Genomic DNA, 23,051 nt, shown 5'->3' on the forward strand with positions numbered 1-23,051 from the left:
CTGAGGAGGAGGGTAGGGATGAAAAGGAGAGCAGCTTTGAAAAGTCAGCAGTAGTATTTATTCATCACTTCAAACCCATTTGTTCTAACCAAAATGGCCTTCTTTTTGAGTTCTCTCTAACAGCTATAATACATATTTTTAAATCTTCATTTAGCCTCACTGTGGGGGGGGGGGGGGAGAAGCCTTCTGAATACCAAATGAGATTCAGGTACTTCAAGGCCTGACCTATCAAAACATATTTGCTTTGTGATCATTTCAGTTCTTCATGTGAAATCCATAATCTCTGTTAATATGTTACCAAAGGGTATCCTTAACCAAAATGTAGCACAAACGTAGAATTCAGCAGAGCAGTCCTGTGCCAATCTCACCCCCTCCTGAAAAATCCTTTGAGTTCTCAAAAAAACCCTTACCAACAGCCGGACTGCTGGTCAACAGACTATGAACAGTTGAACAACCTTTCATTCAGTTGTGAAAGCTTTGTTTCAATTGCCAAGAGACTTTAACTTAAAAAGAACTTGCAGCAGACAGCAGGAAGGCACTCAGTCAAACTTGAGTGGGGAGATAAAATTGAGCCCGGGAGGGGCCTGGGTACCGGGGGTCCCATTTGCCCTGCAGCAGAGTGGAACATAAAAAAAAAACATAAAACTGGTGACACTTATTTTAAAAGAAATCAAGCCCCTACCAACTAGATACTTCCGGTCTACTCTCAACCCAACATCTATGTATGCAACTATAACATATTGCTAAAAAAGAGACAACAGACCCAAAACGGAGTCACTTATGTCAAGCCCCACATCAGCAAAACAAGACTTAACACATAATCTAACTGCAGTTCTAGCCTCTTCCCAGGAATGTAATCTTTAACTAGGTGATCTGGGATTACCTGGTCAGCACCAGTGAGAAAAATCTGTCCAAAAGACCCCTTTTAATCCCCCTTCAGAAGGCGACCCTGCCCAAAACAAGGCACTATGCTAATAAACTTCCTTTTCTTGAACCCTTTCTACCTTTAAAAACTTTTCCTTTCCTATGGTTCTCCAGAGCTCCTTTCTATTTTCAAGATAGGATGCTACTCGGTTCATGAGTCCTTCAATAAAGCCAATTTGATTTCAAAAGTTAGTTGTGTTTTGCTGTTTCACAGATTTGGTGGCAGTGGCAGCACCAGAAGGAGACGTCCAAAGGCACTGGGGACACAGAAGGAGAAACGCAGGCATGGTATCCTTGAGAACTTTGAGTTGTCTTTCTCATCATTTCCAAAGGGAAGGCCATGGATGAGTTCCTCTCAGTTCTGGTTTCCACTCTCTTGGCGTAGAGCTTCTGATCTAACTGGCTTTCCAAAGTTCCTCATTTGATTGAAATCCCTCCCCAAAGTCTCTCCCCACTGCTTCAAGATTCCACATTGGGTAATGCTAGTGGTTATTAGACTGAGTCCAACTTGAAAAACCAGCCTGGGCCTGGAATTGGACTGGGTCTGATTTAAGCTGGACTGTGCCTGATTTGAGCTATTCTGGGTCCTGTGCAAAGCCTTGGGTGAATGAAATTTTAAGTCAAGGCTATTGTTCGTGGGAATCTTGAAGACTACAAAAACAAAAACAAAAAGAAACACAAAAGGCCACAAAATTGATGGCACTGGTCAAGTCATTTAAAGGTGTTACAGTGCTCACCAAACTCGAGCCTTACCTATTGGATAAATTGATGCAACAGGATAAGATTGACACACTAGGTCACCTGCCAACCTCAAGAAAATTTCTGTGCAATAAGACACAATGTAAAACACCACATGATCCCCAACCCAGTTGACATACCCCTCTTAGGTGTTAGTCTGGCTCCAAGACAACCAAAGACTTACCCCCCTCCCCTCAAAAAAGGATCCTTAAAACCCAAAGAGTTAAGTGCGCCACCTTCTGGCATACCGGCTTATTTGGTGTCTAAGAACTATGGTCTCAGAAGCCAAAGATCAATTTTTTAAAAACAGCAAAAACCTTACTGAGCTTGTTTTCAGTCCTAAGAACTTGACTAGGTAACTGTAAGGTTTGAGGGTTCCAAAATACGGCCAGACACAAAAACAGGTTAAACTCCATTGGCAGGTTCCTATGCTCAGGGAACTTAGGCCATTATGAGGAAAGCTCCAATGAGATAAGATCATTGAAGAAGTAGGCTTAAAAGCAAGGGTTCCCAAATCAACCAAACAAAACTGCCCATCTACTTTAAGCCTCTAAGGTCTTCAAAATTCCAAAATAACTAAATTGAAAGATTCACTGCAAAAGGGCAATGAAAAATTAAAAGTACAAAAGGTTCCTAAAACAAGAAACTTTAAGATGGATGTAATCCCACTGTTCTCCTCCACCGTTTCAGTACTCAATCTATTGATCCTTTATCTAAATCGACTTTTCACCCTGAAAAGACTTGTAAACACTTTTAAAATAAGACCACCCAAGGCTCCAAGTGACCCTCTTCAAGTATCTTTCACTCCTTGGTCAAAGGCCAAACTAAGGGCCATAAGTTTAAAAATTAAATTTCCTAAACCCGGGGGACATCCTCAAAAGTTTCTGTTGACAGATTATCTTCTAAGATTAATGAATTAATAAAAAGACAGAAAATAAAAGAATGAGGTCATGACTAAAGGTGAACACTTTGAAACGACCATGACAGTGAACAAAATTGGCCAAATTAATAAAATCTTAAAAAAAAAAAATTGGCCAAATTAGAGGTCTAACAGCCAACCCATTATCTACTCTTGGAGGATCCCATAGAGCTGTCCCCCCACCCCCACCTGCCCCGCAGAGTTGCGGAGACTCAGAAATTTTCTGGTAGAATGCTGTTATTCCCATTAAAAGCCAAGGGAAAACCAAAATTAAAATTAATGAAATTAATGAATTCTGGCGCATACTTTAAACCCAACTTGAAGCCTACAGATGGGATCCTGAGAAAATTAACAAAAGCCAGCTAAGGATGAAAATTCATACCAGAGTCACCTATCCCAAATCTCTGTAGCACCCAGTAGAGAGAGGAAAATAAAGTATTTTTAGCACCATCTCTGGGGACAGCTCGTGTCCAAGGTGTTGTTCAAGATTGCCAGAAATATTTACTGTTTGTCCCAGGTGAGAACTGACAAAATATTTCCAAGTTTTTTTTTCCCCCCAGTAGATGGCCAAATTGGAAGCTATTATTCAGAACATGATACGATGTTTTCAGGCCTTCCCCTAAACTAAACTAAAACTGCACCCAGAAAGTAAGAATAGCCTTCTAAAGTCTTTGCGGAAAGACTCCTAAAATTCTCAAAAAATATAAAAACCCCAACTCCTTTTTCAATTTCACGTGATCTAAAATTGTTTTGTGTGTAACAACTAGATTGAGGTTGTTGGTTTAATTGAAATAGGTGTGTCTTTAAAGTTACCAACATTGAATAAAACACAGATGTACAACTTTTATTCTACCTGAGTTTACTAATCAAGTAAGTTCATGATATCTCTGCTACAACATTTATCAACCAGAAAAATAACTTGGGATATATAATGAAATTTTCATAGGTAATTAAACATAATTGTTAAGAACAGATGAGTTAAATAGATGCAAATGAGATAAAGTTTGTGAACTTTTCAGCAACTTGCCTCCAAAATTTTTTAGCTACTTGAAACAAACTTTTGCCAAGTCAAGTTAAATGACAAATTAAGTCAAGGCCACCGAATAAATATCTGGATCATCTCCAAATAAAATAAAACAGTGAAACTAAATACTTGGGTCCAATAGTAAACATATTTTGTGCCACAGCGAATTTGCTATGAGAAAACATTTATTTCTAAAAATTATGCAAAATATTTATAAATTTGCCAAGCTACTATAACAGTGTACAATTGTTTACTTATTTTTCACAAGAACATAAAGTTTTTAAGGGTTAAAAATTCTAATGTATGTGGAGCACCTGAGTGGCTCAGTCAGTTAAGTGTCTCCCTTCTGCTCAGGTCAGGATCCCAGAGACTTGGGATTGTGCCCCATATGAGTCCCATTTCGAGCTCTCTGCTCAGTGAGGAACCTGCTTCTCCCTCTCCCTCTGCCTGACGCTCCTCCTGCTTGTTCACTTGCTCTCTCTCGATCTCTCTAATTAGCTAATTGATTAAAATAAAACAAAATAAAATCCTTGTCTCACATTAAAAAAAATTCTAATGTATGTAATTGAAGCTACTAGAAACAATAAGGGAAACATCTCTATGCAAAGTAGGATGTGGTTTAAAAAAGGCACAAGGTTGGAGATGCATTTTGTTGAAGGAAAAGAAAAGTACTTTTGTCCTAAAGTGAGGGTGCCTCTGTCAAGATGGGAAAAAGGAAAAAAAGATGACAAAATCAGAATGGAAAAAAAGAAAGTTTGTGAAATAAAAAATTGGGAGGAAAGAATTTTATGCATGCTCAAACAGTAAGATTGAAAACATTTGCTATAAGGGTTTTACAAATAAGCTTTAATGTCAGTAGTGTATTTATATAAAACTAAACCTTGATTTTCTTTCATCTGTTGAGTTGTCTGTAAGACATTGTACAACTATTTAATTTCCTGTATTTGCCTGTAAAGTCTTTTTTTTTTTTTTTTTTTTTTTTAAACTAAGTGCTACACCCAAAGTGAGGCGTGAACTCATGACCCTAAGATCAAGAGTCACATGCTCTGGGATGCCTAGGTGGCTCAGCAGTTGAGCATCTGCCTTCAGCTCAGGGCGTGATCCCAGAGTCAAGCCCAGGATCGAGTCCCTCATGGGGCTCCCTGTGGGGACCCTGCTTCTCCCTCTGCCTATGTCTCTGCCTCTCTATGTCTCTCATGAGTAAATAAATAAAATCTTAAAAAAAAAAAAAGTCACATGTTCTATTGACTGAGCCAACCAGGTACCCCTACCTGTGAAGTCTTAACTCCCCCATTGTTAAATAGATATTTAATCACATTGTTTCACAATGACCAAGTATTTTAAAACCTTTAAAATTTTTGACAAATTTCCCAAAATTAAATCCTAAATGAAGTCTGTTTCACTTAGAACTTTGAGATTTTTCAGAGGGTCCCTAAAACATCTGAAAAGATTTGTTTTCTCTCCTTATAAAAAAGTGAGATGTTAAACTAAGTAGGCTTATTTGCTATGTGGAATTACATGGAAAGCATTGCTAAACAAAAAAATAATAGTAAGACTTCTTTTTTTCCCCTTCCCCCTTGCCCATACCACGACTTCTTTATGTTGTTATTTGCATTTGTTATAAGTGTTTCAGAAACTGTATAAAATTCCTAAAGTCCAATATGTCCTGGTATAACATTATTACCATAGTTCCAGTCATTATTTTTAAATGTGTGCCACAGAAATGACCAAATTTCCTGGCAATTCCCTTATAACGAACTCTCAACTGATCTTTAGCAATGGACATTTTTTTAAGTCTTTTCACTTTCAGGCAGTTACTGTTTTACTCAGATGTTTTCACAAATGTGTTCTGCAAAGGTACATCATCTTTAAGGCTTCAAAATAAGGACTCTGGCAAACACAGGTTTCTGATAACTTTAAGATCATAAAAATAAACTGGTTAATAATTCCCAGAATGAATGGAAAATGTGGATTAAAGCAGAACAAAAATTAATAACATGGGACTGAATGAACTGAGGAGGATGATTATAATTTTTATGACTTCTTATGTGAAATATTGCTAGTTCCTTAATGTTATTTTTCAAGATTTGAGGAAACTTTTTCCCTTATGCTATTTATGACTTACAGTAGTTTGGTAAAGTATATCTTCATGAACAAAGATGAAACATTTACTTTTTTCCTTTGATTTCTTCAGAATTTGGGAACTCTTGAGTATTCTCTTTATGGCAAAATAATTACTTATACAAGTTCAATGAGAATCCAGTCTCTTTGTAACACAACACAACTGGAAACGGTGCTTATATTACCAACACTTTTACTGGAACGTTGTGTTTGAGAGACATTATAGACTCAGGACCAGAGTGTTTTTAAAACCTGAGACTGACTTTATGGAACCAATAAGGCCCCTTGGAAAAACTGGCAGGTACTGTGCTTAAAAGATTCCAGCAATGCAGTCTTAAAAAGAGCATTTTTGGTCAATCACTATTCTTGCTGCATTTACACAAATAATCAAACCAAGTTTAAAGCAAACAAATCACTTTCACTGTGATTATTTCCGGTGGAAATAATGGAAAGAACTATAGAAAGTTAAAAAAAAAAAAAAAGTTTGCATTTAGCTCTTAGATTTATTTCTATATTAGATTCTAACCCTATTAATTGCCTGTAACTGGACTGAGCCCCGAATTCCTCTGTTTCTTAAAATATTTGGTACCACTCCAACTACTGTTTCCAATTTTCTCCCACTTTTCTGATTGGGAATCACTAAGCCCATCAGTATCCTTGGAAGGATGTACCAGATGCCCCTCACTACCCAGATGGCAGCCAAACTTCAGAGACTTGGTTACACAACATATCTCACAGCTGAAGAAGTCTCCACCTGACAGGTCCTATACTCCAGCTGGAGACCTCAAGATCAAATTGACTAGGAAGACAAGTAGCCAACATTGAGGTTCACTGCTTCTTTCCAAGATGTCACACCAAGACTTCATACTTTAAACCTAAAACTTTCTTCCTCGCTTTCTTCATTTTACTCTGGCACTGGCCTGAAAAGGTAATACCATCATCCATATCTCTTAGGCCACTGCAAAGGAGGGTGGCAATCCAACCTCCAAACAATTGTTGGACTTGTCACTACGCTCTCAAACTCAGCAGCCCCAACCCATTTCATCTGACTCCCTAACCATAAGGGTCCATTTCCACATCTCTGGTTAATAATCCCAAAACCCAGGGAACTCTGCACTCAAGTTCGGTGCAAAGAAAGGAATATGAGTCAAGAGTAACTAGAATAAAACTACCAGTGTGGTCTACAAACACTTAAATTTTACTGGCCTCCATGCCTGTACCAGGAGACTTTCATGACTAAAATTAGCTCCCTTTGGCAGGTCTCAATTTCCAGCGTTAGGAGTAAATGCAAGGCTGTGATCAGGAACCCATCCTTAACTCTTGAAAATATTACAGAATCCACCGCCAATGCAAAGTTGTCCCTGAAACACCCTAGACTCTCTGCCCACACTTATTCCTGATAAGAGGGCAGCCCTGGTTTATCTTCCAGCTGAACAACGAGGTGTCTATGCAGTAGCCACCATCACCTGCTATGCCTGGATTTTAACGTTTCTCTGGAAGTTGAAACTCAGTTACTGACTGATCACTGAGCCACTTAGCTTATTATAAAGTGATGCCTTTAGCAGAGTCTTTCCCTGACTTACTTAACTTTGATTGGTTTGGGTGTTGGGGACCATGGCTTCAAAGTGCACTCCAGGCATTGGGAACTATGGAACTATCCTACTTAAAATAATCAGAGTCTTCTCCCTGGCATGCTGTATTCTCTCAGAAGCTTTCAAGTCATGTTGGCAACCACTAATCACTCAGCAAATTAGCTCCCTAAGACTGGGACGCCAGAAAAGGGAGGGAGAAAATGGCCAACTGAACACTGGTGAGCCTGAGGTCATGACCTGCGTGCGAATAACCACCCAAAGGATGAAGAACTGAGAGAACTTCAGATGGGGAACTCATGGGGAGTGGGGCTAATGCCATAAAGTCTGATCACATCTCTACAGTTCAGCAGTTCAGCAGCAGCAGTTCAGCCCTTAATCTAAGGGCAGGGAGTAGGGGAAAGCTGTTAAAAAAAAAAAAAAAAAAAAGAAAAGAAAATAAACAGGCCCAAAACGGAGTCATTTGTGCTAAGCCCCACATCAGCAAACCAAGACCTAACTCTGCCTGCAATTTCAGCCTCTCTCAGGATGTAGACTTTACCCCGTCGTTATGGAATAACCTGATGGAATAACCTGGTCAGCATTAGTAAGGAAACCAACCAAGTAAGACCCCTTCTAGCCCCCCTTAGGAAGGCACTCTGCTAATAAACTTCCTTCTCCTGCCTCCTTTCTACCTTTCAAACCCTCTCCTCTTTCCGACAGCTCTTCAGAGCTCCTTTCTACTTGCTGGATGAGATACTGCTCAATTCATGACTCCTTGATTAAAGCCAATTTGGTCTATTAATTTACTCAGCTAAATTTCACCATTTAATCATTGTACATACACCTATGAAAACAGGAGTTGCAGGGCACTGACACAATCTGTATATCAGCCTTTCACCTTTCACGATGATCAAAGTCATTCTGGAGGCAAAGATTTCACTGGTACTCTTTCCTGGTCTCTAACCTTGACTGTCCAGATGAAGAAACTATTATTTATTGGCCAACAAGCATAGGGAAGAAGGGTTATTTCCACTGTGAGATTGCTAGGCATGGCCCAGTATGTCCTTAGTTCTGGCTCCCATGTCCTACAAGAATGCTATACAAGAAAGTTAGGAATAAACTGTTTAGTATTCAAGCAAAACCCTTGATGTTCAGATCACTGGCAAGTTCAGAGTGCTGGCAATCAAAACTGTGTTGTGCTCCAGTAATTACTATGAAAAAACTTTCAGTGCTTAATATTAAAGAATAGAATAACATGATCTTTCCACCTCTTCTACACCTCTAGAGTGTGTTCAACATGGCAATTATCTCGGTTCAAGAAGTAGAGTTTAAACTGCACTGAAACTCAATTATACCCATGACTTTTTTAAACAGACTTCAAAAGGCAGGTTTCATCACATTCAAATCGCCGAACAAAATCTTCTCCCCAACTTATTTAAAAAAAAAAAAATAATAGATTTTTAATCTGTCTCCTACGAGACCTCTTCATGTATAGAGATGGTTTCTCTTTAGCTTCCGGACCCAGGTTTTTGTTTTTCTGTTTTTTGTTTGTTTTGTTTTGTTTTTGCTTTATGAAGACAGAGGGATGACTGAGCCACGATGAAAGACAAAGAGAGATCCCACCCGATAAAGAGTCAGTTCGAAGGGCAGCTCTTGGACGCCCAGCCTAGAACTGCCACCATTTAAAAAAAAATAAAAAAAAAAATCACACACTTGTTAACCAAAAAAAAAAAAAAACACACACATTTCTTTGCGACTTTTAAAAATGCAAAGGAACCAGGAGTAGTAGATTTATGATTTAAGTGCTTGTGGCTAAAATAGCTTTCCAATTATCAAGGGCCTCTTAGGAAGAGCAAGAATGCATTATGTGTTAATGACCACAACCAGGGGTCCCTTCTTGACTCTTTTGTCAGAACCAGAGCAGATCTTCCCCGCAGCTTCACCATTAATATGTCTGTTTCCTGTCAGCCCACTCAGAGATAATGTCATTTATCTCAGGGAGGTACAAGCCTAGTCATTAGCTTCTATAAAAGACCTCAAACAAAGGCCGGATAACATTTCACCCAGGGCTCTCCCTAAACCCGGAACCAAGCTCGGTGTCTAGGAGTCAGATTCAGAAGTTATCATGGTGAAAAGAATATTTTCCTCCTCATCAACCGTCCCGGATCCAGCTCTGGGGGCGAGCAAGGCCTATGTATAGTAAACACCAGTCCAAAGTGCTATCACGTACAATTAGATTACCCGATAAAAGCTGGCCAGAGTTAGCCTGGGAGAGCCTCTGCCCCTACTGCCTCCAGGGGGAAAATTGACAGAATAATTCAGGTACTGACTAAATAGTGAGATCTTTGAAGAAGTGACCCCTCATTGTGATTGCCTGCAGGAACCGAATAACCATTATAAAGTGTTCAATGGCTGGGCTTCTGGAAATCTTTTAAATAAAAGTGGAACTGGTTAAAATAAATGTAGGAACATGTGTTTTCACAGTGTTGCTCCTATTACTGCAATTTCAAGTTTCTATGAAGTACCAGGTGAACTTTTCTAAATTAAAAAAACACACACACACACACAGACACAGGCAAAATTGGAGCAAATCTCAGCCATTCAATCCTTGTTTTTCAAGCTGAAAACGAAGAACAGATGGTACTTTCCATGTTGTTTGAATCTGGTTATTGAACACCTCTGTGGTTAGGGAGATTTCTGCTTAGCACTTTCGGCATACATTTCATTTACTAACTATAAAATGCTGCTTAGGAAAAATAAGTCTTTATAACACTCTAATTAAAACCATCTTGCAGCCAAGCAATTTCACTTGAAGAGCATTCTTAACCTGGTGACATTTAGACAATGACTCCCCACCCCACTCCCTTCCTCCCCCCACCAGACTATTTGCAAAGTTATTAAAAGTTGCTACACATTACTCATCTCCTTTTAGCACAATCTTGATCCCTCCTATGTATTTTTTTTTCATCTTTCCAGTGCACCTGATACATATCAAATACTATGCTCAGGACTCAGTGATAACATATCAAATACTATGCTCAGGACTCAGTGATACGCCTGGTCACACAAATCCTCCCCCAACTTCCTTGGGTTCTCACAGAACACTTGCTGGGGAAAGGATGGCCTCTGCCTCCACCTCCAAGAGCCCTGTCACCCTCCGAGGCTGCTTCTAGAAAAGTAAGGAGCAGGATCAACGGTGACTGGGAGCCAGCCTTCGTTACCAACATTTTTAACCACTAAATCCCTTATGTAGCTTTCAAAACAGTTTGCTGTCCTGCAACAATGGACTTTGTTTTTTAATTATAGCAAGTGACATTTCTGCCCTTTTATTTCACAGTAGATAAACTGCACTGTCTAAGGAGAATTTGTAGGGGACACCAGATTTGGGGGAAAGGGGTGGAGGCAGGGGGGCGGTTGGGGAGGCTGGCATATTGTCCACAAAACTCATTAATCAAAATATGTTCTTAAACTGCTCACACTCACTTAGAAAATGTGCCAGAATTCCCTAGTGAAGTGTAAAAGGCTTCTACAAGAGAATAAAACAAAATGAATGATACCCCTTATAGACAGGTCCATTTGTAGACAGCACCTTTAGGCTGTTAAGGACCAGCTTAATGAAAGCAGTATGATATCAGGGAAGTAATTCTCTCTGCTGAACATGTACGGAGTAGTCAGAACCCTGAGACACAACTGCAAGCTCTCCTGTGCCTTTTCATGTCTGGGTAAGTCTTAAGTGTTTTAAAGAATTCTCCTGTGTAGTTTTGCATTTTCTGGCAATCCAAAAAAAAAAAATCGTGTACCCTATTTAGCCTGGCCGAGTGCCTGTGTCTGATAAGTCAAAACTGTAAGACGGCTAAGGAGAGAGACATGCAGAAGAGCCTCCATACAGGCTATTATGCTTCAAAAGAAAGGAGGGGGAAGGTGGAGAAGCAGGTTTTAACAACCCAAAGCCAACCCGTCAAATCTACTTATTCAGACATGTCACTGGTGGCTTAACCACAAAATGGGCTATAGAAATATAGCTCAAACATCTTAGAATTATGGCATGTTTTGATTTTGTTCACGTATTAAGGGAGTGGCGACTTTTACAACATACTTGTGGTTTCCACATAAAGGAGTAGAACACTCATTGATTTAATTAGGTTTCATAAGGTCCAATTTATCATGTTTTACATGACTTTGTGTAGTGTAGAAACAGAATAAACAGACCAAAAATAGACATTTAAGCATGCTGTGAAAATTAACCGGTGACAGCAAGGCTTATGAATCTCCTGTGAAACCTTTCAACCAGGAAAAAAATAAATAAAAAATAAAAACAAAAACCCAGAAGAAAAGCACAGGCACAGACAGACACACACACACACCCCCTTCGGCTTTCACATTAGGCCCCTCCTGAGCCACATCTGATGGCTGAAAATTCATCATCTTCACTTCGGAGCCACTTGCTCTTTGCCAACCCAGACTATCAAGCAAGGCGGAAATTAAAACACGATACAAAACATCCAAAAAAAAAAAAAACACCCTTCCTCAAAGATGCCTGGGTGTGAAAATACTTTGTCAGGTAAAGCTCATTGGACTCAATCTGGACCCCCAAAATAGGTACCCTCCGTGAGTTGAGAAGGAAGGAAGTAGTCCCTCCACTGAGGTCTCATTCTCCCATGAATTGGTGGCATTAGGAGTGACACCCCTGGGTGGCATCTGTGCAAGGGAGTGCCATCTCTGTGTGGCAGGGAGGCAAGTGTTCTTAAGAGAAGTCGGTTGGGGGGGGGGAGGTGCGGAGAGCCTATAGAACTCCGTTCCCGGGCGGACACCCCCCTGCTTGACAGAATGGCCAAGGCGGCAGGATCCAAGCCCCCCAGAGCCATCCCTGAGGGTCCCCTGTGCCAACACCAGCGGCCACGATGGGCGGAGGGCGGTGGACTGAATCTAAATGTGCTGAGCTTTCTCCCCTCCTCCACCCCTACCCCACCCCCCTCCACCCCCTCCACTCCACCCCTCTCCACCCCACCTACCCCCCAACCTGACTTGTTTGCTCTTCATTTACGTAATTCATATTATCACATTTATACCGCTCTGACTGAAGAGGAGTTGCATGTATATGAATAATTTAATTCTTCATTCTTTATCCAGTTTCCTCTGTGACTGGAAAGTGAAAAGCGCACACACACACACACACACACACACACACACAAAACGGAGAACCGACACCATGCTCTAATCTCAGTTGCCATGACAGCAGCCTTTGAGATACTGAAATGTTCCGATTGCCAGCTAAACAAAATTGTTGAATGTGAACATTTGGCTGGAAGATTAAAAGGCTAAGGGGAATGCAAAAGGGCAGTACCTCCCACATTCCAGGCCGCAGTGAATCCAATCAAATGGCTCTGACTCCTTAACCACAGCCATTGTGAGCACTGGATTAGGGCAATTCATCTAGATAGTTAGAGCAGATTAGAAGTGCAATTTGAAGACTATTGGCAACAAAAGTAAATGCCCTACTGTACTAAGTAATAAGAAGATTTCAGGACGCCTTTTGGCAGAAATTATGTGCAGCGACACAAGGCAACGTAAGACTCGAAACCTGGGATTTTTGAAAATGCAGTTACGTTCGACGGTGTCAAAAGCTGTTGGACCAAAGGCATACGAATAAAAGAAGCATTCGGACGCTTCTTGGTGATTTTTGGCATCACCTGCACTTTAACGTACCTTCCACCAACTTCCAAAATCATACAATCAGAACTTTCTTCCTGCGCTCTGATTTCAATCTCAAATACAAGAAAACAAAAACAGGAAAGTCTGGAGGGAGAGCGGTGAATAACCGTACTCGGAAATAATCATCCAAAGACATCTGCCATTTCTGATCAAGTTAGAAGTCGGAAAAAAAGCACATTACTTAATAAGCGTACTCCCAAACAACCATGCCAGAAACCACAAAATAGGAATTATAGGAATTCTGCTTCTGCGAAGCACAACCTGCGGAATTCATCTGAAGGTTGACTTGATAAAAACATTACTCAGACCCCCAGCTCCCTCCCAACCTGCCCGGTGGACAGAGCAACCTTCGGTCCCAGGGCACCGCTCAACAACGCATGACCATCACCAGACCAGGGGGTCAGTCCCAGGCCTCCCACACCAGCCACCGCAGCCCCTGGGGGCAGTTTCTCAAAGGCAGTCTCTAACTAGACTTGAAGACAATGACGGAGATGGGAGGGACGCTCCGCGGTGCTTTAAACCGGCGATCCCCCGTTACTCAGGTGCGACACAAAATCCTCGTCCCCTCTAAGCCGTTTCCACGTTTCAGGGACAGCAATCCGCCAGGTCTGTTTCACTTCTCTTACCGACCTGTCCACTCCCTAGGCAAGCTAGCAATCCAAGCGAGAACACGCTTCACTCTCCAGCTGAGAACCGTGCGAGGGGACCAGGGGAGAGCCCTAGGCGCCACCAAAACCATTGCAGTCTTGCTACGCGGTTAAGAAACCAACGACCCCAGGACACCAAGGCTGGGGGGCTAATTCAGGACCAATAAGAGGAGCCCATCCAAGGATGATACCCTTTGACAGAACGATCTTGGAGAAAACAGGTCGAGGGAAGAGTGTAAATGAGAATCCTCGGCATACCTCTCCAGGGAGGGGCCGTGAACCCTGCACCTAAGGACACATTACCAGAAATACCAGGGCGGGCATATTAAAACAGAAGACACCTCTCCTTAGGCGAGAAACCGGGACATGAGTCAAGCGGGTACATGAGCAGGTCTTCTATTAAAAGCACACCACAACCGGCTGGCTGGCCAGGAGCCCCGCTGCAGGGCAAAAGGCACTTGGGAACACCCGGGCCCTCCCACCTGGGGACCCAAACACTTGGCAGCGCCCGCAGCCGCAGCGCGAGCTAAAAGCGGTGCACCCAAGTCAGCTCCCCCACTGCAAGTTTTCATGGAAAGGATGCACACAACAGAAACCTCACAAAGAACCCGAGAGCACGAGTGAGAGGTGTGAGGCACACAGAGGCACACAGAGGCACACACACACACACACACACCCTCCCCCGGCACACACAACAGCCCCCCCCCTACACACACACACACAGAGAGAGACGCACACAAAGAGGAGAGTGGGAAATCTAGGAAGGCGACTTGATCCTACCTTCTCGGTTTTCAGTTTCTTGATTCGCCTGTGGCTCTCCTCCTCCTCCTCTTCCTTCTTTACCAACACAGAGTTTCCCATGAGCCCTGAATCCGGGGCACTTTTGCTAACTTCCCCAGCAGCCGCGCCGCTGCCACTCCCAGCGCCCCCGCAGTGGAAGGGGCTCGCGCCACCTCCATTGCTCTTGGCCCCAAAGGCATAGAGGTGACCCCCCGAAGGGGCCTGGCCGCCACTGCCATTCTGGTGGCCCTGGAGCAGGTCGTGCTTGTCCTTCCTGGATTTCCCCGCATCCTTATCCCGCTTGGCGCCTCGGCTGCTCTGGCTTTTACCTGGCTTCTCCTCTTTGCTTTTCCCGCAGGAGGCCGCCCCCGCGGTGGCAGCGGAGGTGCCGAGGCTGGTACTCGTGCCGTTCGGGTTGCCGCCGCCGCCGCCGCCGCCGCTCACACTTTGACCTAGCGCTGAATTCATGCCAGTTGCCTCTCCAGGGCGCCCTTGGACTTCCTGCCTCCTGCCAGTGCCGCTGATCTCGGGAATCCCATACAAGGCAGCAGAAGGCAGAGATTTATTAGCATCCTTAGAAGTTTTACTCCTTTTCACTTTTGATTTGCTGGTCTCTTTGTGTGAATTCCCCTGGGGAGCAGAGGGCTGAACAGAAGCAAATTTTAGGCCATCAGCTAAGGCTGCGGTAGCGCCGGCCCCACTGGAGGCCAGACCTCCACAATCCTTAGAGTTGCTGCTGCTCGTGCTGTTGGTGGAATTATTCATCTCAAATTTCTGTCTGTCCTTTTCCAAATCAGCGTCCAAATCAATTATTAAATTGCCAACCCCGATTTCCCAATCATCACCACTGTCATAAGTATCAACCGTATTTGGATCCACACCTTTTCCTGCAGTAGAAATGTTCACTGACATCCTGAAGATGAGCTCTCTAGAATAAAAATCCGATGAACTTTCCTTTGGAGATGAGGGGACATTCGTTTAGCTCCGCTGGGCTTGCTCTTAAAAAAAAAAAAAAAAAAAAAAAAATCTTCTAATCTTCCTCTTCTTTTTCCTGCCCCAGGAATGTGTCCAAGGATTTTACACCCTTCAGTCCAGGTCCACCTTTTCCTGTGAAGGGGGGAAAAGTCGAATATTTCTTGTCTGGGTGTTACCAGAATAAAAAACGATTAATACTGGGGAGTCAGTAAGGGGTACAGGGAAGGATGGAGAGGAAAGTGGCTCATACATTGTCTCCACAGCCAGGTTTAAAGGGAAATAACCAAACCCAAAAAACTTACCCACGACAGTAAGCATCTTACAGTAGCTTTAAAAAAAAAAAAAAAAAAGATTCCCTTTATCACCAACACAAGGATAAGCACTTTTTTTTTAAAGGCATTAAGATATCTTAAAGATCTGAGTCAAGTCCAGAAAGGTTTAAAAAACACACACACACACACAGTTTAGGATTTTTTTTTTCATACATGTGATATCTCAACCTCAGAAACGCAACCTAAACACTCAGACAAGAGGGAGGAACACAGCTTTTAACATCCCCAAACGCGTCCTAGATCTCGCAATTTCAAAGACCAGACCCTGCAAGTTCTCTGAGGCTAGTTTCAGAATGATGTTCCTAAATTTTCCTTTATTTCTAATTTGATTACTTCTTTTTACAAATTGTCTGGGCAATCTGTTTTTTGTTCCCAGTAAGGAACAGGAAAAACAAATAACTACCCCCCCTCCAACAAACACATACCCTCTCTTCCCCCACAGTTGATACAATTGTATTTTTGCAATACACACACACATGTCTTCAAGAGCATTTCTCTATAGCAAAGACAGTGTTAAATAAAAGGCTGAATACCTGCCTTTTGAGGGGGAAAAATATTACATGTAAACAATCCTACCCTATTCCTAGGTCACAGACTTGCTCAATCTGTTAAATATGGTGCCACTGACTGTACGGGGAAACTGATTAAGACATGCCCTTTAAGTAGTCTGCGCCAAGGTGGCCTCAATGACCGCAAATGAGTGTGTGTTTGACAAAGATCAGTTAAAACGGTTTTTAAAGGGATCAGCCCCCTTTTAACAGTTGATTGTCGAGAAAAATAAATAAATATACATACACACACACACACAGACATTGCTTACCTTTAATCCTTTATCATTTTTTAATTAGGCCAGCAAATCAAAATGCCTTTCCCACTCCACTCGGCAAACAAGCCTGTGCCTCATTTTACTTAAACACCAAATGATCAAGAAGGAAGAAACCAAATAACACATCTCAGCCAGAATAATCACTCGATAACATTATTCCACCTCCCCACCCCCCTTTTGGCAAACGGATCAGGAGTCCTTTTCTCCTTAAAAAAATGTGTCACTGTACAGCTGGAAGATAATGTTTCACATTCACAACAGAAGGACCAAAGGTTTTTTTTCCTCTGAACAAGCATCGAGAATAATAGTTTAAAAAAAGAGAGAGAGAGAGAGAGAGAGGAGAGAGAGAGAGACAGAGAGAGCTTAGAGAAAAAAGTTTTCCCAACTTCTCATTCCGCCTTCAGTTCCAGACTTCAGAGTCACGGTGATCAGTAAGTAATGATCCCATGTAGCAAACCTACAGGCGTCCGCTAGTAACAAGACAGAATGTGCTAACATCGGGATAAATTAGTGAAAGGGAAGAAAGAATAAGAAGAAACGACTGAAAATCTGGGCTGGATTCCGCCTGTTAGTCGGGAAGTGGCATTTTTCCGCCCGTCCTGACAGATTTGATTTCTTGAACTAACTTAAGAGGAAAGGAGGGGGAGGGGGAGGAGGGGGAGGAGGAAGGGGGAGGAGGGCGGAGGGGGGAGGGGGGAGGGGAAGGAAGAAAGGGGAGGACGAGAAGCCCAGCGAGAGGAGAAAAAGAAAGGTGTGGGGGGGAGGGGAGCAGATGAATCCGTGAGCTGATAAACCGGTGGTAACAGCACTCGCTCGGGGCGGGGGGCGGGGGGACGAGGGAAATAACGGCGTTTAAAATTGGTTCGGTCTTCGAAACCCAAAGGATGTGATGTTTTCCTGTTTTATGTTGTTTTAAGAAAAAGGAACCGAGTTCCTAGTATAGTCCCCCGAGGGGGGGGGGGGGGTAAAATCCGCTGTCGCTCAAGCCAATCAGTCATGTGGTAATTCGATAATTAGAGTCAAAAAAAAAAAAGATTTTTTTTTTTAAGGCGACCTCTTTCAGGACAGTTTTTCCCATTGATAGTCGCAGCAAACGGTGCGTCTCCCTTTTTATTTATTTTCCTCTCCTCCTCCTCCTCCCTCGCCCACCCCCCCCCCCTCCTGTGTTTAGTCAGATGGCCCCGGAGCTTGGCTTAGTATTTTTAATTAGCTGGCGTTTGGAAGCTAAAAGCAGTAATGAATTGTTGATGGATTGGAAGTGGAGAGTCGCTTTGCTGGAAATGTCGGGGCCGGGAGAGGGGGATGGGCGAGTTAGCAACAACCAACCATCTAAAAGGAGCGATTTTGTTACAGTGCAAGCCTTTCACATCACGTGAGGATCAAGGGCTCAATTGGTTGTCGTGAGAACAAAAATGGTGACAAGCGTATCAAGAAAATACTGATCTGGTCTTTAAAAAAAAGCTGAAGGTCTCTCCCCTCCCCCTGCACACACTCCCCCCCCCCCCCCCCGCCGCCGCCGCCGCCGCCGCCGCCTCCCCGCGCCCCCACCCCCCTGCAGTGGGCGCAGCTACAAGTTATGAATGTGAAACATTTCTCGCAGATCTAGGCTCTCGGAAGTTCGAAGGAGTGAAATGTAATGAGCACAAGAGCAAAGCAGATGTTTTAAAGAAACACCTTATAAACCTTTCCTCAACTTATCTCCAATTTGTCGGCTTTCCCGAGGGGCCGGGGATGGGGACGCCCAGAAGGCACCTCCGAGAGCTACTTGGGTTTTTAGGGACCCCCCCCCCTCATGTCTTAAACAAAGAAAAACATTTTGCTAGCTCCCAAGCCAGGTCCCGTAATAAACACACCATTGTTACTCTATTTGTGGGTTTGTTTGGGTTGGGTGGGGCTTCCCCCCCCCCCATGGTGTTTTTGCTGCTTGTTTTTTTTTAAGGAGGTGGAAAATGGTAATTATAACCATTACATGTAATGGGTGACTATTCCCTTGTTTAATATTAAATTATTGGGCACTGGGATGTGGCCAGAGACACAAATCGGCTTGTTCTGCCTTTGCCCTCTTTTTCCTGGCTCGGTTTGGAAGAGGGTCTTGCCCAGCTAGGAGAGGAGAGGGAGGGGGCGAGGTGAGCTAGGGAATGGACACTGCAGATCAGGATATGTAACTGTGTCACTTTTATTCTCCTTGGGTTACAGCCCAAAAGGTAATTTACTCTAAGTTACCCCGAGTGCCCAGTCAAGCTTAATTTGTGTGAAGAAGTTACCAATGCTTCACCCTCCACTGAATAAAATTCACCCTTCTTGGGTTTGTTGTTCTCAATGCAAAAGCCAAACCCTGTAACTAGTTCCTCATTTCAATGCATAAAACTCGCACATTCCCCTGCATGAAGTCCCCGCTAAGTGCTATATAGAGACACACCACGCAACCGTACTTACGGTCTGTATTGGATCGAGTTGACCTTTTCCTTCTAACTGCATTGAGTGTGTTTGGTTGCAGCCGCTTTATTTTGGAAATTATAATCTCTTCAACAAATTTACTATTAAAGAAGATGGACCATCAAATGTCACAGACCGTCCTGTGTATTTTTTTTTATAAAAGCAAAAATCAAAATGAAAAAAAAAAAAAAGAAGAGAAAAGAAAAGAAAAATCCCCCCGGTGCACACACACAAGCTTGTTCTGCAACATTGAAATCAGGACTGAAACACAACACACACACAGGGGGAGTGGAGCAAAAGGAGCTCTCAGCCTCTATACCTGAAAGGCACTTCTCTTTGTTCCCATTGCCCTTTCGCATCGGGCCAATCAGAGAGCAGCTTTTATGAAACTGGGCTCTCTGATTGGCTAGCTGCTTTCTCTTGGCTGCTGTAGGGGGTTGAGATACACACACGTATAAAACACACTCGGAGAGCGGGTGGGGGTGCGGTGGGGGGTGGTGGTGGAGACAAAGCGTTTTATTTTCCAACCAGATTGGGGTTGAGGAACCTCCTGCAGTCAGAAGGGGGGAAAAAAATGGTGCGCCCGTTTTCAATGACTCCATCATTCACAGAAAACACTTATTTATTAAAACAAATCTCAAACAGGCTGCGAGGAAAGGATGTCGGTAAATACAAGTTTGATTGTGTTATCTTGGGGGAAATAATGTATGTGATCGCTCGGTGGCAGAGGGAGGCCAAATGAGCCACCAGCGCGGAGCGAGGAGAAAACCGGAGGCTGGCGGTGTGGCTTCCCTTCCTTGTTGCAAGGGCTCGGCAGCGCGAACTCCCGAGACTGATTTTTCTGGACTGCAGCTTCTGGCTTTCAACCCTCCCCCCCCCCCACCACCACCACTTTGCCCTTCGTCCAATCCCTCCCCCCCCCCCTCCTTGTCTCTCTTTTTACTCGCTGATTAAATAAGAAAAATCGATCTGGGGGGAAAGGCGGTGATGGGGATACAAGTAAACCTTTTGTTTCCAGCCTTCTGGTCTACAAGCACTCGAGTGTGAACGCTGGCAACCACTGAACCACCACTACAGGAACAGTTCTTCCCTGGAATTTGTAACAAATCTTTTCCACCTGGTCCTAGGCCGCTCCAAAAAAAAAAAAAAAAAAAATTAAAAAAGAAAAAAGGTCCCAGCCAACCATATTAACACCTCGGGCCAGCCTCATTTTTTTTACACAATCGATCTGTGGGAGATAAATATACTAGAAAGATTAACCCGTTAAACAGTCCCAGTGTGCATTTTTAAACAGAAAGACGGTCAGAGGTCCCCTTTCCCCAAATCTTTAACCCTATCTTGGGGGAAGTGGGGTGTCAAAGTCCTCTGACGGTTGCACCGCTCAGTCCACCAAGACTACAGAAATATGTTAGAGTTTATTATAGGACGAATGCCAACAACCAACTTAATGGGACTCTGAGGTCACGGGATAAGAGGGGTTATATAAAATAACAAGTTCAGTATTGTACCGTAACAGCTAATATACTTAATGTATTTTTATATATATATACTTATATATTAAGCCTTTAAAGCACTTTTATTTTTAATTTTTCACTTGTTACTTGCCATTACTTTTAGGAGCAACAGTGTGGAAATTTTAAAGTCAGAGTGTGATCTGAGTTTAATTGAAAGCATCATGATCCCAAGCATTAAAGATCCAGCACTACTGTAATTTCGGCATGACAACTGCAATGTGAGAATGTGTCTTCACTGAGTCAAATGGACATATAAAGTGGATTAGTGCTTGCCAAAGACAGCTTATGATGTAAATATTCAGTGATGACTTTGTGGGTCAATAAAAATATTTATGTCACATGTTTTAAGTAATGTCTTTTGACTCATGTTTGCGCTTTCAATATATTTAGTTCTTAAGGAAAAAAAAACTCCAATTAGTTGTTTCACTACCCACGATGAACTCAGTTTGATGCTGCAAATAGTAATAAACAGCAGTTTCCACCCTTTCCTGAGGTCTATAAACTAGAGAAATGCAGTCTAGAATAGTCCTTAGAACTCCCTAAGTAGATCTGTATTCAAATCAACACTGTACATCAACAAATAAAATGGGGCAAATTAGCCACCTGATATCCACTTACCCTCCATTTTCACTTTGATATTTGTTTTATATCGTTGAATGTACAGATGTCACAATTTTTTTACATGCCCTTGATAATAACACAGCATCATATGGGTGATTTAAAAAACAAAACAAAACAAAAAAACTTTTCTTTTTCTGTTGGAAGAGTGGTTCCTCCAACCTCAGGTCACTCTTGGGCCCCTCCAGGGTCCCCAGGGTATCTACTCCATTTCAGCTTTTGAAAGACCACGGCTACCCCATACATTATATCACCTTTTTAAAAACGATCACCGGCTCTTATAACTGGACTTCAAGAAGCGCAGAAAATAAGATCTGAAGTCGGTAAAGTTGGAAAGGGTACAAGCACCCTTCCAACACACTCCCTTGGTAAAAAAGTAAATCACACGGCCTGCAGCGTAGGTTTGAGGATAACTAAAACCAAAGCTCAGGCTTCCTATACATAATCTGATCTAACCCTACCATTAACACCTAACCCTAAAATTTAAAGACTTTTTTGTTAAGCAAGCCCACCTACCAAAGATCGAGGCTTACGCCAAACTCAGTCAATAGATTTAACCCAAACCAGTTTCCTGCCATTCCATCATCTCCAACACCCCATTGGCGCCCCACCCCCCATCGCCTGCCCTCCACATTCTTCCCCAAGATTTGAATAAGCCGGAGTTGTTATGCTGGCTTTGCGTGTGTTTGTTTTGTTTTGTTTGACAAAGGAGGCAATCAAGAGACATCAGAGGGCTATCAGCTAATTGATGAGTGAAACTAAGATAATTAACTACCAGCTTTAGAAAATCAGAGCTACTCCCCTTACAAAATTGGGAAGTTCTCGGTCTGGGAACAGAAAATTTTATCTTTGTCTCTTACAGGATCACAGGAACACGGGAGTCCCCCTACTAATATCCAGGCGCACAAACTCGATGATACTGGCACACTACTGTATAGTACGTGCACTTTGTGACTTAACAGTTTGGTGCGTGTCTCCCCGGGGATGTGGTAGACGGGAAGAGCGGGCCGGAAACAAGTCTAGAAGGAATGGTAGGGGTGGAAGCCTCCGAGAGGATAGTGTAAGAGAGGCTGTTAAAGAGGGTTATCCGTCTCCGATCACTACCAACAGCCCTGCCCCAGGACATTCTGCACTGATTGCAAGGTGATCAGAAGGTCCTGGCACAGGACTTTGCTACTTAATTTTAAGGGCAAAAGAGCTCAAAGTGGAGGAGGCCAGAGGCTTCAAGCAGTGACACAGAAAAAGACAATAGCCTGTCTTTGGTACCTCTTTCCTCTGAATTGCGGTATATTATTAGGGATCAGAAACAAATTCTTGAGCTGCGTTTATTTGGAAGGGAGTACATACCTGGTCCCAGCTCTTCTAAACCCCGGCCAACATGGACCCTTGAGACTTAACTCAGGAACGAGTGGAAAAAGTGGAAAGCAAGGATATAAAAAAATAAAACCTACCTGGAAATGGGCTTAATTTATGGGAAAAGGAACTTAATTTTTAGACATAATGAGAAACCTTGTAGCTGCCCAAGGAGATTGTGGAGAAAGATTCTTATCGGTTTGAGGTTGTTTATGAACAGACCTGCCTCAAGGCAGCGGGCAGATGATCTGCCCTGGTTTCTAGGGAATGTAGAGTTGGTGATTTGAACACCCACACAAACACTAGAAGGTCTTCACTCTTTTTACCTGTGGGTAACATCCTTACTTGCCACTCGCAAAAGATCTTTTAGAGAATACTTTCTCCGCCTTTTCATAAATGCTTACTAAATCCAATTCAAGTTTCTGTGGAGCGTTTTTAACAACATCCATCTCTAGACAACTGTCACCAATAAGAAATGAGTTAAATTGGTTAAATATTTGACATTATTGCAATATCCAGAAATTTTGCCGGACCTAAATAAAGTGACAAGAAGCAGACGTC

The 23,051-nt window shown here is 42.8% G+C and overlaps 1 protein-coding gene and 1 long non-coding RNA gene across 6 annotated transcripts in view; one reads left to right on the forward strand and one right to left on the reverse strand.

Moving 5' to 3' along the window:
• Positions 1–19,308, reverse strand: part of ZNF608 (zinc finger protein 608) — a 111,027-nt gene extending 91,719 nt beyond the window's left edge. For 2 of the 5 annotated variants that reach the window (XM_025431896.3, XM_025431902.3), the window contains exons 1-2: positions 16,564–16,701; positions 14,437–15,543 (exon numbers count right to left, since the gene is read on the reverse strand). In XM_025431896.3, coding sequence (XP_025287681.3) covers positions 14,437–15,348 — 912 coding nt within the window. In that variant the 5' untranslated portion in view covers positions 15,349–15,543; positions 16,564–16,701. Of the gene's footprint in view, positions 1–14,436; positions 15,544–16,563; positions 16,702–16,955; positions 17,186–19,005 lie in introns of those variants that run through there. The other 3 variants (XM_025431899.3, XM_025431901.3, XM_025431904.3) reach the window with 3 other exon arrangements.
• LOC118350155 (uncharacterized) lies at positions 16,864–20,867 on the forward strand. Its single transcript, XR_004803456.2, has 2 exons — positions 16,864–17,000; positions 20,623–20,867. It is a non-coding gene; the product is annotated as an uncharacterized LOC118350155 (long non-coding RNA).
• Positions 20,868–23,051: the final 2,184 nt, after the last annotated feature.

The sequence above is a fragment of the Canis lupus genome, chromosome 11, assembly GCF_003254725.2.
Source record: "Canis lupus dingo isolate Sandy chromosome 11, ASM325472v2, whole genome shotgun sequence".
In the NCBI taxonomy this organism is placed as follows: domain Eukaryota; kingdom Metazoa; phylum Chordata; class Mammalia; order Carnivora; family Canidae; genus Canis; species Canis lupus.